General features: G+C 37.7%; 1 protein-coding gene across 1 annotated transcript; it reads left to right on the forward strand.

The window, feature by feature from the left end:
- The first annotated feature begins 2,502 nt into the window (after positions 1-2,502).
- Positions 2,503-11,826, forward strand: LOC104562250 (nephrocan-like). Its single transcript, XM_010208240.2, has 3 exons — positions 2,503-2,691; positions 7,337-8,238; positions 11,379-11,826. Exons 1-3 carry the CDS (start codon positions 2,503-2,505, stop codon positions 11,824-11,826), a joined length of 1,539 nt encoding a protein of 512 aa, XP_010206542.2.
- The last annotated feature ends 3,693 nt before the right edge of the window (positions 11,827-15,519 follow it).

The raw sequence follows: 15,519 nt of genomic DNA on the forward strand, positions 1-15,519 counted from the left end.
CTGACAGAGAAATGACAGAGGGGATATACCATACCATTAGTCCCACACAGGAATCCCCATCACAAGGTGAAGAGACTCTGCATAAAAACAGATGTGAGGAAACAGCTACCAGTGACTGACCTTAACATCCCTCTGCAAAGCTGTGCAACTCATGGGCCAGAAGTGCTGCTTCCACAATGGAGATCCTGGAATGTTTATTCACTTTTTTTTTTTTTCCCCACATAGCTCACATCATCTTGCTAGGCTTATGCTTATACAATCCTGTAACTTTTCATCAGTTCTGTTGCCATCAGGTCTCCTAGAATCAATAAAAACCCCACAGGTCACAGCGTTGTGCAAAAGTAAAGACATCAGCTCTACTGGATATGTGTCAAAATATATATAGAACAGATTTAATAAGTTCATCTTCCCTAGCTATCACTTTAAAATACATAGCTGCTGAAAGCAGACATACATCAGAAATTCATGGATACAAAATATCATTCATAAGTAAATCACTGTTGTTAATATCAAGTAAATTAACTATTAAACCTATAAAGTTTCATTTCATTAGTTTGAAAAGACTGAGGCTATAGATATTACTCAAAAATGCAAAGACTCAAGAATATTCCACCTTACTGTGGCATTATCTTGTAACTACAGCTGTGGATTCTAACATCAGTTGAGTGACTTACAATTTACAAATCAGGGAAGGATGCAATATATAGTTCTTACTTAAATGGATTCTCAGACTGATTCTGCAGTACTCTAGAGCTTTAAACTGCAAACCATAGGGTTTGATCCTTGTTTCTTTTGACCCTCCTTGATCAAAAAGCAGTTGCTTTTTTGATGACCTTTTTGAGGACTGTGTATTCCTACATGTCTTAAGTAACCTCAGCACTTAAACGCAAGTCCATAGAAGGCTTGGATCAAAGACTGATCTAGGGCATGCTGAAGTATACCCCAAGTAGCCGTCAGTATGCATAAAGGTTTTACACTTTTGTAGGGGTACTTTGAGTCTTTTAGAAAAACAAACAAACAAAAACCTCAAAAAAACAAAAACCACAAAACAGGTACCAAACCCCAGATCAGGATATGTTAAAATATTTGTTTTAAAGCACCTTTGCTAGTCCCGATCACCCACTCATTTTTTGCTCAGTTGATCACTATGGTGTAAGTCAGGCGGGATTTTTCTGCATAGCTTGTTAAACATGCCAATTTGACGGGCTGCTTTAGGAAAAAGTTTCTGCTGTTGCTGGTTTAGCAGATGCTGGGTTGCAGTTCTGTACTCGCAAGTGCAGGGGATTAAGGAGACAGAAGGATCTCCAGGAGGGAATATAGCAATTTTCATAATGCCAACCCAACTGCATCCAATAGGTATTCACATCAGAGGCTGTCCCTTGATGGCCATCCCAATTCAGTTATCTGTTTGTCAAAGTTACTTGACATTATCTTCTGTTTGAAGAAATAACTGCCCTAGCTCATCATTCAGCAAATAGGATTAGCTACTACTGAAGATGATGGAGAGGATGGACAGAAGCAGTTAACTGTCCAAAGCAGATGAGTATGATAAGATACAAAGGTTTTTCCGAAGTACACTTCTTTGTACACTGTGAATTGCTCAATGGAAAGGAAAAAATCCCAATGCATAGGAAGTTCCTAAAATAATCACAAGTCAAACTGTAAGCCTTTCAAAACTTACACCTGGCGCAGCGAGTGGATATATGGGAGAAGCACTAATAAGCAGAAGGAAAACTCGGAGGGGAACCCTAGTGCTCTCCATTTGTCATGGAGTAAATAGGTCTTATTGATCACTTGATTACACTTGATTTATACTAAATACTTTCAAGCATTTCACATTTGTAACTTTTTAATACAAGAATAATTAAACTTTGATTTATGGGAATTACACAAACACAGGTAACTTAGATTTTTGTCCAGCCTTTAAAAAATGTATACCAACTAGCAGCATGCAACTCTACCACAGATATTCAAGAAGTGGATAGAATGTTTTAGCTTTAAAATAATAGCTGTTTGATTTGGGGAGTTTTGAGAAGGTCTGAATAATGCAAGAGTAAATGTGAAAAAGCTTGGGTTCTGGCTGTAGTTGTTTTTTTTACTGTTTCTAATACCAGGTTGCTAAAGATACAAAGGTTTTACAGCCCTTCTATAAAACAGCTCTTTATCTTTTCTCCACTAATTCTCTGGTGTCACATTTAACAAAACTAGGAAACTGGAGATAATCTGGATGTTTGCAGATTAGATGTAAGGTAATAAATAACACTAATTTCACATACCTACAAATATAGGGGCATCTTATCACTGTTTAAGTTTCTCACTCTTTGTAATGCCTGCCAACATTTTAACCCAGGCAAATTACGGTATTGTTTTTGCTGTTTTTTCGCTAGGATAAAATACACAGTCGTAATATCCTTTTATCAGATTTCATGGTATAAAAAGGACTTTGGTGCTTAATTCAGACTGTATGCTGCAGACACAATTTCAGAGCTCATGTTTTGGAAGATGTATTTATCTTACATTTTACTTGTCGTCTTTTATTTTCATGGTGGTCTAAGTACCACTTGCCCAAGAAGATGCAGCTGTGACCCTGCCCAGTCAGTGCAATGCTATAGAGCTACAGAGATCCCCAGAGAGATTCCTGTTACCACCAAGAGACTCTACATCAGCCACAGCAAAATTAAACACCTCCAGGTAGGAAAAAAATCAGTAAAAATGCTTTCTATAGTATGCTTAAAGCTGGGCTTCCCAGAAGATAGTGGCTTTCAAGTGTAGACAGAATCTTATTCCACATTCTAAAAACTGATAAAAATGTTGCCAGATCTGGTTTTATTTTTACTTACTTTTTAAGGACATGTAAATATATTGCTATAGTGTTTTCATTATCCTGCAAACGTCAAGCATCAGTTCATGCTGTCACAATGATATTTTGTATGCAACTCAAAACTCAGTAATTTACAAGTAGGAGTGAAATGTTGACTTGTTTTTTAAATGGTTGAATAACCATTGACTTCCAGAGTAATTTTTTTAATTTGTTAAAAGCTTTTGCTACTTTTGATACAATCTAATATTATTTTTGCAATAAATGGAAAAGGTTTATGTAGGTAGACTCATTTCCCTAATGAATTAAATTGAAATTCTTTCCCCCCTCTGGTGTTGCAAATGTCAGGTACAACTGCTATTAGAGGTAGTTAATAAGTTAAGAGTCTAAGAGTGTGAGATGTTTCTAAAAGAAATACTAGGCCTATCTAATAACCTATATTAACAACAGCAGCTTCTAACTGAAGCTGACAGCTATTCATGTTATTTTAAAAGTTTGTTTTGCATTTCTTGAGGTATCTCTGGATCACATTACTGAAAGCATGATCAGTTTATACTCATTTTGCTATACTCAATGGTGCTTCTCTGTTTTCTACCCTAAAATATATTTGTTGAATAAATTCAACTTCTGTAGATACAAGGGAAGTGAAACTACCTGTATTATACATGCTTGTGCATCAATTTACTACAAAAAAAAAGAGAGACATTAAATTCAAAAGATATACATTTCCTGTTAAGTACACTTGTCCTCTTACAAAGAATATAATTTTAACTGCTTTCAAATGCATCTTTGGTTTTGCTCTCAGGACTGAACGAAAGAGGCTAGAAGGTAGCTTAAAACCACATCTGGGATACCTATTGCCCACTAAGAAATAGTCAGGAATTTTGCAATTTAACTCTGAGAAATAATTTACAGCTCTCTTAGCTGCTACTATCACGTCTGATTTTATTGTTTGATCTCCCACACCTGCAAGTGTCAAAATTCATTGGTATGATTTAGCTGTATTGATATGCTGTAGTTAAACAAGAGATCTGTCAAATAAATTCTTTACTAGGAAATACGTTTTCTGTGCAAAAATTATTTTATTTCCAATGTAAGGAAGATGAGCCATTTTTGGTTGCCCATACCTGTCAGCTACTCCTCAGCTACTAGTAAAGTGGCCTTGGGGTCCAACTAAATGTAGTGTTGGATATAAGTGAATGGAATAAATAGTTTATGACTATTTAGAACAAAGGAGGTGTGGTACCACCTAAAAAGAGAGTTTTTCACTTTATACATTAATTCAACTGAGCAATCAGCATGCCTTTCTTCTACTACTGACTTTGCACTGAAAGGAAATAAGTCCTTTCATGCTATCTGCCTCCCAGCGTGTAGATTCTTTCCTTAAGATTAGCCTAGGTCTGTGAATTTTCTTTCCATGCAACAAATTATGCTTCTGAGGTCTTGACATCATACATATATATGCTTGATTTTACACAGCTGAGGAATTCCACTGGCACATATCACAGTGCTTGTAGAAACAGGTTTTGATTTTTGCTTGTAAGTACACGTATGGAAGTGCTAAAAGAACTCTATAGGGGTTTTGTGTGGTTGGTTGATTTGTTTTTTAAATAGTTTCCTTTACCTAATCTTAGAGAAAAATAACATTTTCAAAGACAAGTTGAATGGAAGCCCAAGCTTCCCACAGCTGACACTTTTATACATAAGCATTCATATATACTATGGTTTGGCAATTAACCGTCTCAGAAGACTAAACAGATCTCTTTTCAAACTGAGTAGGAATTACTTTTGGACATTGCTTTGTATGTTTCTTATTAAAAGTTTTTAAAAAATTAAAAAGCAGATATATTTTTATGCTAAATACAGTACATTTTTAAGAAAAAACAGGAAAAAAGTAGATCTTATTTACCCAAATCAACTTTGTATTTGTTCTGACAGGGGCAATCATCATTGAAAACACTAGCTGGGATTTTTGCATTTGGTATTTTTACAAACTGAGGCTTGTTATAAATAGACTTGAGAATAAAAAAAAAAAAAAGGATTTTGTTTTGCATCTTTTTAAAATAATTTCTGCCTTCTCCTTGATTTGAAGACCAATTTTAACCTGTTTACTCTCACTTTAAGATGTAGTTTATATCTAACTATATTAATACCTGGGGTTTTATCTGCTAAAGAAAACAGTTTTTCTGGCCCTTACAATAGGGGACTTGTTTAAGAAACTCCTTATAACAAATCCCAGTTCACAAAAATTCTAGGAACAAGGGTCATTGCAAAATTTACAAAATTATTGAAATATTTGTGTGAAAAAAACAGTATCTTAGATCCATTTTCAGGAGATCTGCTTTTTAAAATCTAAAAGTATGTTAGACACTTTACAGACTGGTTAGAGAATAAAACAGCACTTTGTAGTAAAAAGAGAGCTGACTGATAGGCTTTCAAATATGTCTTGATTCATATTGGAAAGACTGAGTGTTTTGTAATGGCATGGATAAATATTTAAGTCTCCAAACAACATAGTCACAAAGCCTAGCAAAGCAAACCAAATAAGTGAAAAATAGAAATTATCATAATCCACATTAAGATGTCTGACATTATTATAGATTGAATGTCTATATATTGAACTTCATGTAGCTCTATCATTTAATAAGACAAAAATTAAGCCTCTAGAGACATAGAGCAATGAAGTGATGAAAAGCAGGAAATACTGACTTTTAACATAGAGGAAAAAACATGTTGAACTTACAAAGGTTCACACTTGTTTCAATTTCCTTAGAATCACAGAATCATAGAATGGTAGGGGTTGGAAGGGACCTTTAGAGATCATCCAGTCTTTAAGACTGTTTTATCATGTAAGAGGATCCTCTTCTGCTCTTGGGCAAGGCAGTTCATTTCTATGGCGTTTACTATGACAAAGCTTCGCAAGATTGGCTTCTTAAGCATAATCAAAACTGGACATGCAATTCTGTAATTGCCATAGTGCAATGTATATATAACAAAACTGCAATTAAAGACAAAATATAAAATCGACAACTTTGTTATTTACTTGTAAGAATATAAGGGTTTTTATAGAGGTATATTCCCTCACTGAACTTAAATGTGATTGATGGAGAAACCTGCATCAATAGATGTTCCATATCTGTAATTTCTCACTAACCGCATAAAATCTTGCAGTGCTCAGAACTGACTTTACAAGACAGAATAAATGTAATCAGAAAGTAGTGACAACTAAAGATACCTAAACAAAAATTGACTCTTCTCTCACAGCTGTGTGGGCTCTAATTTTAACAGAAGTTGAAAAGCAGAGTTTGTAGCTAAGGTGAAGAAAAACAACCCAAAACCATGCAAGAGCTCATCACCTGATTTCACATAAACAGTCACCTGATTTCATATAAACAAGTATGATAACCAAATATATTCAATTAGGATCATAGAACAAAATTACTACCCAGTACCTGTGCTGCAAATTTTGCTCAGATTCCTGACTGGGATGAGGGATTATGTTTGTAGAACATGCTTTATAGCTTCTCTCAATTAGAGTAAAATGTGCTGGTAGCTACTAATCTCTGGGGGAAATAGCATGAAGACTCGAGTGTTAGTTTAACATCTCTTACTGATGTGGTACTTCTGACCTGACACCCGCAGTGAGATGTTTATTGGACACAGGAAGGGAAAATGGATGAGGATACTCCTTCCCATGTCTCTCAAGCAGAACACCTGTTCATCTTGCTTTTAGCTTTCTGTGATTCCCATATACGTGAATTTTCAAAAATCAAGCACCCAGGTCAATGGGCAGCGTTTCTGATAATTTCAGAATTTTTAAGCAACTGGTGTACTCAAAGAACTCCCAGGTTCAGCTTCATTGCATGCTTCTTCCTATCTCAGTGTGGAGGAAACGGCCAGATGCATTTAAGTTTTCTTCTGAACATGAAACACAGCATGAGCAAGCTTTGTAAACAAGGAGTTTCCAACAGAAATGAAAAATAATGAAACAATTGGTATGCCTTCATGTATCATAGTCATAGGCAACATCTAGGTTCCATTTACCACTGCAAAGCATCTATTTATTACCAACTAACAAAACCCAGGTTCTTGTAAAAGCAATCTGCTCCCTAGAGGTGATTTTCAGACCAAGCTGATCTTGATGAACTCAAAATTGCTCCAGCAAGCTCCGCGCATGCAGTGAGCATTAACACTCATCTACTCCCTGCAAAGATTTCTGCCACTGGTGACATTAGCTCTACATTTTATATAGACTATCTGCCAGGCAGAAATAAAGTGAATATTCCTTCTTCAGACATCATGGACTTAAACAAAATTCTAGAAATGTAAAGTACTGTCAAACTGGAAGTACTTAGAGTAACAACTTAATTGTTACCATTTCTCTTAATTTCTCATTCTAAATACATGTTTCTCAATATATACTTACAATTGTTAGAGCACCCAGAAGAGGTAATCAGTGAGGAGATCCATAAACAGATGGTGTGCTATAATATGATGGGTTTTTTTTCTCTCTTTAAGATAACTGACTTCAGGAGACTTTCATCCCTTGAAGAGCTGGCATTGTCATGCAGTGGCACAGAATCAATAGAAAAAAATACTTTCAAAGCTCTGCGCACTTTGAAGTCCCTAGAACTCTACAAAAATCAGTTAAAACAAATACCCACCTTTCTTCCACAAGGCCTTGAAATTTTGAAACTCGCTGATAACTCCATCAACACTCTGCATGCATCTGATTTTGAAGGTTTGGTGAAACTAAGGGTGCTTGATATTCGAAACAACTTGATTACGACTCTGCCTCCAAGTGCATTTTCTTCCCTTTGCAATTTACAAAGTCTAATTCTGGATGGCAACAACATGGAATCTGTATCTGCACCACTTAAGCTTCCTAGGCTAAAGTATCTGAGCATGGCTGATAATAAACTGAATTCATTCCCAACAAACTTCTTTGCATCATTCCAAAGTCTACAGTTTCTCAGTTTAAGTGGCAACTTTCTGACAAAAGTACCCCTTGACCTACCTAAATCACTGCTGTCACTAAAACTAGAGAAAAACCATCTTAAAACAATAAGACTTCAAGATATGAAACACCTAGAAAATCTGTCTGAGTTCTTCCTGACAGAAAATCAGATAACATCAATAGATGGTGCCCAGCTTCTTCCTAACTTAACAACACTGGAACTCTCTAAGAACCAGCTCCACACAATGCCACTCAGGCTGCCTGGCAGACTGCAGAAACTCGACTGCAGCAATAACCTGATCCAAAGGGTGACAGCACAGGACTTCCAAGGACTACAGGATCTCAGGCACTTGTTTCTTGACAACAACGCTGTTAACATGTTTGAGGCAGGAGCTCTTCAGCAGTGTGTGCAGCTTTTGAACTTGGCATTGGAACAGAACCTCCTCATTTCTATTCCGCTGAGGCAAGTGAATCTGAGGGCAGCTGGTTCCCAGGTGTCATCTCTCCTTCCTTACATTATGAAAGTGAGGGCCAAACTGAGAAAAAAAGTATTCCGCCCCAGTCATGGTAGAAGTCTACCCATACTATAAACCTGTTGCCATAACTGGCGCTAATTAGCACTGTTGTTAGCTGTCTCAGCATAGAAGTAGAGCTGTTTTCATTCCATCTGTGGCCGCCATTGAATGTGCTCATTTCACATCTCTCCTTGCCAGTGAGATTACTTTGTTAAATTAGCACATAAATAAGAGGAACCTGCTAGGAGGATATAACAGAATTATTACAGAGAAGTTACACTGCTGCTTAGATTTATCTCCCCCCATAACACAAAGTTGATAGAGTATTCAATAAAAGGAAAGACAGCAATTTTAAAGCTGTTGTTTCTACCAGTCCACACCAAGATAAGTATCATTGAAATACTAAGATTTCATTAAATTCACACATTGCAAAGTATTTGGAATGCATATAAGCTCTCTGGCTTCAGGCTATAAGCAAAACTCCAGTCAAAGGAGCACCGAAGAAACACCCTTTGGGTGCCTTGGGCTCATTAATGCACTGCTTACAGGTTCTCTTGCATCTTAGTATTGCTCCTGGCCATTATCAGAGATGGGAGGCTGGTCTGATGTAAAGTGGCAATTTTATTATTTCAAAAATCTATGCAATAAGATGGCACAAAAATAGTGAAGTAACTCCATTAACATCAACTCCTTTAACAAAAGTGCACTATTAAATTTTATTTTATGGTTTTTGGATAGGTTTAACTAGCTCAGAGAAATAAGGCAGTAAAATTTCAATTTGTTTAGTAGCAGGTCCTTTAGCATTTGAATATATTTGGCAGCAGCTTTATAATCAGGAAGTGATTTAGTGGCATATAAATATTTTATTTCAGTCTAAATTGACAGGAATGTTTAATGCTTTGTAGTTATTTTAGTATTGTCTAATCCATCTTATTTTATAAGCTCTATAGTCAAAAGAATTAACGGGAAGGAGTTCTCTATTAGCCTTTAAACGGTATAGCTTTTAAGGAGATATTGAGATTTTGAGGGGAGGCTGTAAACAAAAAAGAAGGAAAAAAATTACAAGATATAAAAATATGTACTAGTTTAATTGTCTGATGATCACCAGATACGCATGTTTGTACATAATAAAAGTATTGCTTCTGACAGTTATCCGACAACTCAGTCACCAGTGTCAAAGATTTAAAAATACAGTCAATGTGCCACAGTTAATGGGTCTTAGCAGTTACTTGCCAGGAATTACGAGAAAAGAGCTTCTTTGTGGCTCTGTTTGCTTTGGGATTTTTTTTCTGAGAAGAAAACTGTCCACAAATCCAAGTATTTTCAGGACCTATAGAGAGGCATCTATACTCCATCAAATCTTTCAGGGAGTGATGAGAATGCAGCAAACAGCCTGATGATACTCCCTGGAGTGGCAGCAGCATGGGATGCCTGCCACAGAGAGCTGCCGAGTGAATACTGCTTCTCTGCCAGCAGCAGGATCAATCATTACAAACTCCACTGAGATTTTCTCAAGACTGACACAGCTTGAAGTCAAACAATACAGCTGTAAAGCCTAAGTCTAACATTAGTACATAAAGATTCTTCACAGGTAAAAGGACTTGCTGGTTTTAGACTGTAATCAGTCTGGATAAACATCTTGGGTCATGTCCTACTGCCTTTGAGATTGGTGGCATTAGGTTTTTATCCTAGAGTTCCTTCTGACATTACAGTGTCATATTGGGCAACTTATAATCATGACCTGTGGTTAGGTTTCAAAACAGATTTATTGCAGTCACAAGCATTTGGTAAGATCAAATTCCATGGAGTGACTCATCATATGAACATATGAAATTCTCATCTCCCCCAGGAAATGCAACACAGTACAGAACCACCCTACTCAGTCCCACTGAGGTTGATAGATTTACAAAAAATATAGCAACCATGTCTCAGACTAAGAAGTCAAATTCAGCTTCACAAAAAAATAGCCAGGGAGGGTCACAATGTATCTTCTTAGTAATATTCAAAGGTACCTCATATAATTACATTGACATAAACTGTCACATCAAACTTTACTGGTTGAGGTATACTGCTATTCTGTTCTAAAGAGCTCTTGGTAGTATAATTTCTAATTTCCCTGAGAGTTTCAATGAATAAGTTTCCTTAAAATCTCTAACTGTGACTTTAATTTCACTACCTAGCATGATACTCTAATAAAATTATTTTTAAGGTACTTTCAAATTAATTTTGTTAAAAATATTCCATGGCAATTAACTGGCCTTTCTGTTAAGCATTTGTCAGTAACTACAGCAGGAGGAAATGAGAAGATCATAAATGAATAAGACTTTTGAAATACAACAGCCTTACAATACAAATTTGTAAGATGTATGAAAGAGAAGACTGATACTGACCAACTACTAGTACCATATTTAGATATTTTCAGCTTTTTTTTTAATGTAACCAGTTTTGATCCTCTAAATTACTATTTTAAAAGACTATCAAAACCACTACTATTTTCCCTGTTGCAAATTTCTTAATCAGAATACCATCAAATGGACTGCTTCTGTGATGAATAACATTTGAATTTGATCGGAGAAGGAGAACAAAATGGAAGAAAAAGTCTAGTTCTTTATTAACTGAAACCCCTTTTTAAACAAATTGTATATAGAAGTACTTGAAGCAGCAGAGTTGCCTTGCTCCTCTAAACTTTTGGTCTTTTGTGGTGCTATAAATTGGTCATTGGCATACTTAAAGCATTACAGAGTATAAAATGCATTTTTAAACATGACACTCAATTGAATGTCCAACTGTATTTGTAGTACAGTAGCTTAGGACTACTGTTTACTTCAGTTGCACAAACATAGTACAGGTCAGAACTACAATAATTTTGGAAAACAGTTCAAGCATGCATAGACAGTATTCCTACAACTTCCAAAAACCATAAACACTTCAGGACAATATTTTTCAGAAGACTGCATTTTTTTTGTTAGGGGTAGTTTTCTTTTAATACATCAGATACACCAGGCAAATATCCACCACCAAATACCACTTACAAAACAGAATTGATGTGATAAACATAATACCTTTGTGTTGATTTATTTTTCCTCAGACTTCCAGACACCCTTGCTAGATTGGATCTAAAGGGAAATGACATAGAAGATGTTGGAGAACAAGAGTTAAAGGACTTGAAACAGCTTCAGGTTTTAAATCTAAGGAATAACAAGATATCTGCCTTGGATCGCAAAGTCTTAGGGTATTTACCTCGCCTTCGGCATCTGTATTTAGATGGAAACCCTTGGAACTGCACCTGTGACCTTCTCAGAACGAGAAGAGCTCTGGTGGCCAAAGGAACGGATGTCAGGGGAGGGCAGTGTGTGGCGCCAGCAGAAAGCCGAGGAGAAAGTTGGATGTCTTCCAAAAAGATTCTGCAGCAGTGTGAAGATAATCTGTCTTCCACGGAAACAGGCAAAGAGGACAGAAAGAAAATGAAACCTAATGAAGCCTCCAGTGCTGGAGTAAACACAGATGATGATTACTATGATTATGAATTAGATTAACCCCATGGTTAATCTACAGTGAACCTTAAAGTTGTTTAGAGCTGCCCACTACCACCAATGTCTCTACTGACAACCAGCCTGCTGGTCTGCCATTAATTTTTCCTCTTTAATTTGTGCTACAAGAGGTAATAGCTGGTGACGGGAGTGCCATAGTAAGAATGCCATTGTAAACTGAAAATTGTAAACAAAATAACTTGGTTTTTTATGTCATTAGCACTACGTATTTTGAGAGCAGTGAGAATAAAAAGTTACTATCTCTTGGAAAACCGGTCTGTAACTCTGTATAGACCTTTTTATAGTAGAACATTCTTCTAGTTGCATAAAAGCCTCATAAATAAAATCCTGCAATATTGCAAAATACTATTACGAGAAGTCTGGCATTCAACACATTTAAACACACAGATCCACAATTCAAAATGGAGCATTACACTCATGTGGCCAGTCTCTCAGGACTGTTCAGAAATTCTTGCTTTTGAGAAATTAATTTCAGTTTTCCTGAAATATTTGCTTTTATTTATTTTAGACTCTTTTAAATGACATTAGATGAAATTAGCTGAGCTCCAGGCAAAACACAGAAGGTTCATCTGCATGGCAGCAAATGTAACAAACAGAAGAATCAGTGTCCTGGTTAATGAGATTTAATACTGGTTCCAAAGTCAATTAATGGTGAGGAATGAGAACACCAGGGTTGACTTGACCTGATTCTATTGTTGTAAATGAAAGAAGGGAGATTCTTAGGAAAAAGATCTCTGCCTCTGGCAAATATTAGGATAAGATCAAGTGAGACAAAGTTTTTGGAATAATTTACTTTGGTAGCTGAATAGCTAATTGACTACAATATAGCTCAAGATGCTGTGTGTATACTTTTGTGTTAGGTGTACTTCACATGGGAGTGCACATCCCAAGTGCCCTCCTTCACTGGCAGGAACCTTCCAGACTTCTGTACCAAAAAAAACCCAAAGGATGTTATGATATATATATCAACTCTGATATATGCACAAATTTTATCAAGCGGTTCCCAAAGTGCTTGAAAACTAAACAAAATTGGATTACTGAGACCACTAAACCCAGTGACTTACAAACAGTAATCTGAGTTTCCTGTCAGATCATAATCTCAGTTGATAACTGAGGAGTAATAACACCAGCAAATTACTTTTCAAAGCAAACAGTTTCCATTATTCTTTATCTTCTGTTGGCATTCAGTAACTGAGTAACCATTCACATTCACAGGGGCTGTTTTGTCAGGTGTCAGAGTGTAGCTATTTGGTTGTGTCCCCTACGCAAATGGAGTTGACACTTCAATTTCTTAGGTGTCCAACACATTATACTGTGCAAACTGAAAAAAACCCCCACACCTAAGCTAATTCTTCTTCACATTTAAATTTTTTAATGTATCATGAGCCACCTACATTTTTGGTAGGTAAAGATCCCAGTATTTATAGAACAGCATAAGCCTTCCTCACAGTTTGATTGTTATTTTTGCTGGCTAATGTTGGTCTGTATTAGAAGTCTGGGAAGTAGTTCTTTTCTGAGAAAGGAAAACATTTTCAGTATGCAGAATTTTTGCATTCAATTTTATAGTGGTGTATTCTTTTAAAGGAGTACTTGAAATATCTCACCATGTCAGTCAGCCCACACATCTGTCTGAGGGCACACAGAGGAAAAAGAGAATTCACAATCTTTGGAAGGAAGGTGAGGGAGCCCAGGACAACTATCAAGATGTACAACAAGATCATGTAGGGAGAAAATTAGGACCAAGGCTCAACTTGAACTTAAGCTAGCTGCTACTGTGAAAGACAATAGATAAGTTTCTATAAATATATTAGCAACAAAAGAGGGCTAAAAGGAGTCTTCACCCTTTAAGGGATGAAGAACAGGAATGAGGAAAAGGCTGAGGTACTTAATGCCTTCTTTGCCTCAGTCTTCAACAGTAAAATCAGCTCTTTTCTGAGCACCCATATACCTGAGTCGGGAGACAGAGATGGGGGACAGAATGAGGCCCCCTTGGTCCAAGAGGAAATAGTGTGTGACTTGCTGCTCCATCTTGACTCACATAAGTCAATGAGACCAGATGGAATCCACCCAAGGGTGCTGAGGGAGCTGGCAGAAATGCTCATCAAGCCACTCTCTGTCATCTACCAGCAGTTCTGGCTCACTGGGGAGGTCCCAGAGGACTGGGCAATGGCAAATGTGGCCCCCATCTACAAGAAGAGTCAGAAAGAGGCTTTTGGGAACTACAGGCCTGTCAGCCTGACCTTGGTGCTGGGGAAAGTTACGGAGCAGATTATCCTGAGTGCCATCCTGAGGTACATACAGAATAACCAAGTGCGGTTAACATGGCTTTATGAAAGGCAGATACTGTTTGACCAATCTGATCTCCTATAACAAGATGACCCACTCAGTGGATGAGGGAAAGGCTGTGGATGTGGTCTTCCTGGACTTTATTAAGGTCTTTGACACGGTCTCTCACAGCATCCTTTAGACAGTTTCTCTAAAACTGGCTGCTCACAGCGTGGATGCACCTACTCTGAGATGGGTGGAAAACTGTCTGGATGGCTAAGCCCAAAGAGCCGTGGTGAATGGAGTTAAATCCAGTTGGCGGACAGTTACCAGTGATGTTCCCCAGGGCTCAATGATGGGTTCTGTTTTGTCTAAAAACTTTATCAATGACCTGGATTAGGGTCAGTAAACTTGCTGGTGACATCAAGTTGTGCAGGAGCTTAGATCTGTTTGAGGGCAGGAAGGCTCTTCTGAGGGACCCAGACAGGCTGGAGTGATGGGCCAAGGCCAATTGCATGAGGTTTAACAAGGCCAAGTGCTGGGTCCTGCACTTGGGCCACAACACCACCAAGCAACACTACAGGCTTGAGGCAGAGTGGCTGGAAAGCTATCTGTCAGAAAAGGACCACGGGGTGTTAATCAACAGTTGGCTGAATATGGGCCAGCAGTGTGCTCAGGTGGCCAAGAAGGCCAATGGCATCCTGGCTTGTATCAGAAAGTGTGACCGGAAGGGCCAAGGAAGTGTTTGTTCACCTGTACTCAGTGCTGGTGAAGCTGTACCTTGAATACTGTGTTCAGTTTCAAGCCCCTCACTACAAGGACATTGAGGTGTTGGAGTATGTCCAGAGATGAGCAATGAAGCTGGTGAAGGGTCTAGAAAACAAGTCTTATAAGGAGTGGCTTAGGGAGCTGGGAATGTTTAGCCCGGAGAAGAGGATGCTAAAAGGAGACTTAATCACTCTCTACAGCTACCTGAAGGGGAGATGTAGTGAGGTGGGGGTCAATCTCTTCTCTCCAGTAATGAATGACAGGACATGAGGAAGTGAGTTCAAGTTGTGCCAGGGGAGGTTTAGATTGGACATTATGAAGAACTTTTTCACTGAGAGGGTTATTAAGCTCTGGAACGGGCTGCCCAGGAAGTGGTGGAATCAGCATCTCTAGAGATATCCAGAGACACATAGACAAGGTGCTGAGGTTTAATTAACTGGTGGGCCTGGCAGTGGGAGGTTACTGGCTGCACTCAAAGGTCTTTCCTAACTGTAATGATTCTTGTTATGCAGATAGCTAGTTAACTGTGTTAGAAATTTGGGGATTTCTAACTTTGCATCTATGGGGCATATACAAGCCCAGGCAGCCAGAACACAGCAGCTGTAGGTTTTGTGGGAGACTGCGACAGAGTGTACATCCCTAAAG

Source organism: Colius striatus, chromosome 2 (assembly GCF_028858725.1).
Source record: "Colius striatus isolate bColStr4 chromosome 2, bColStr4.1.hap1, whole genome shotgun sequence".
Lineage (NCBI taxonomy): Eukaryota > Metazoa > Chordata > Aves > Coliiformes > Coliidae > Colius > Colius striatus.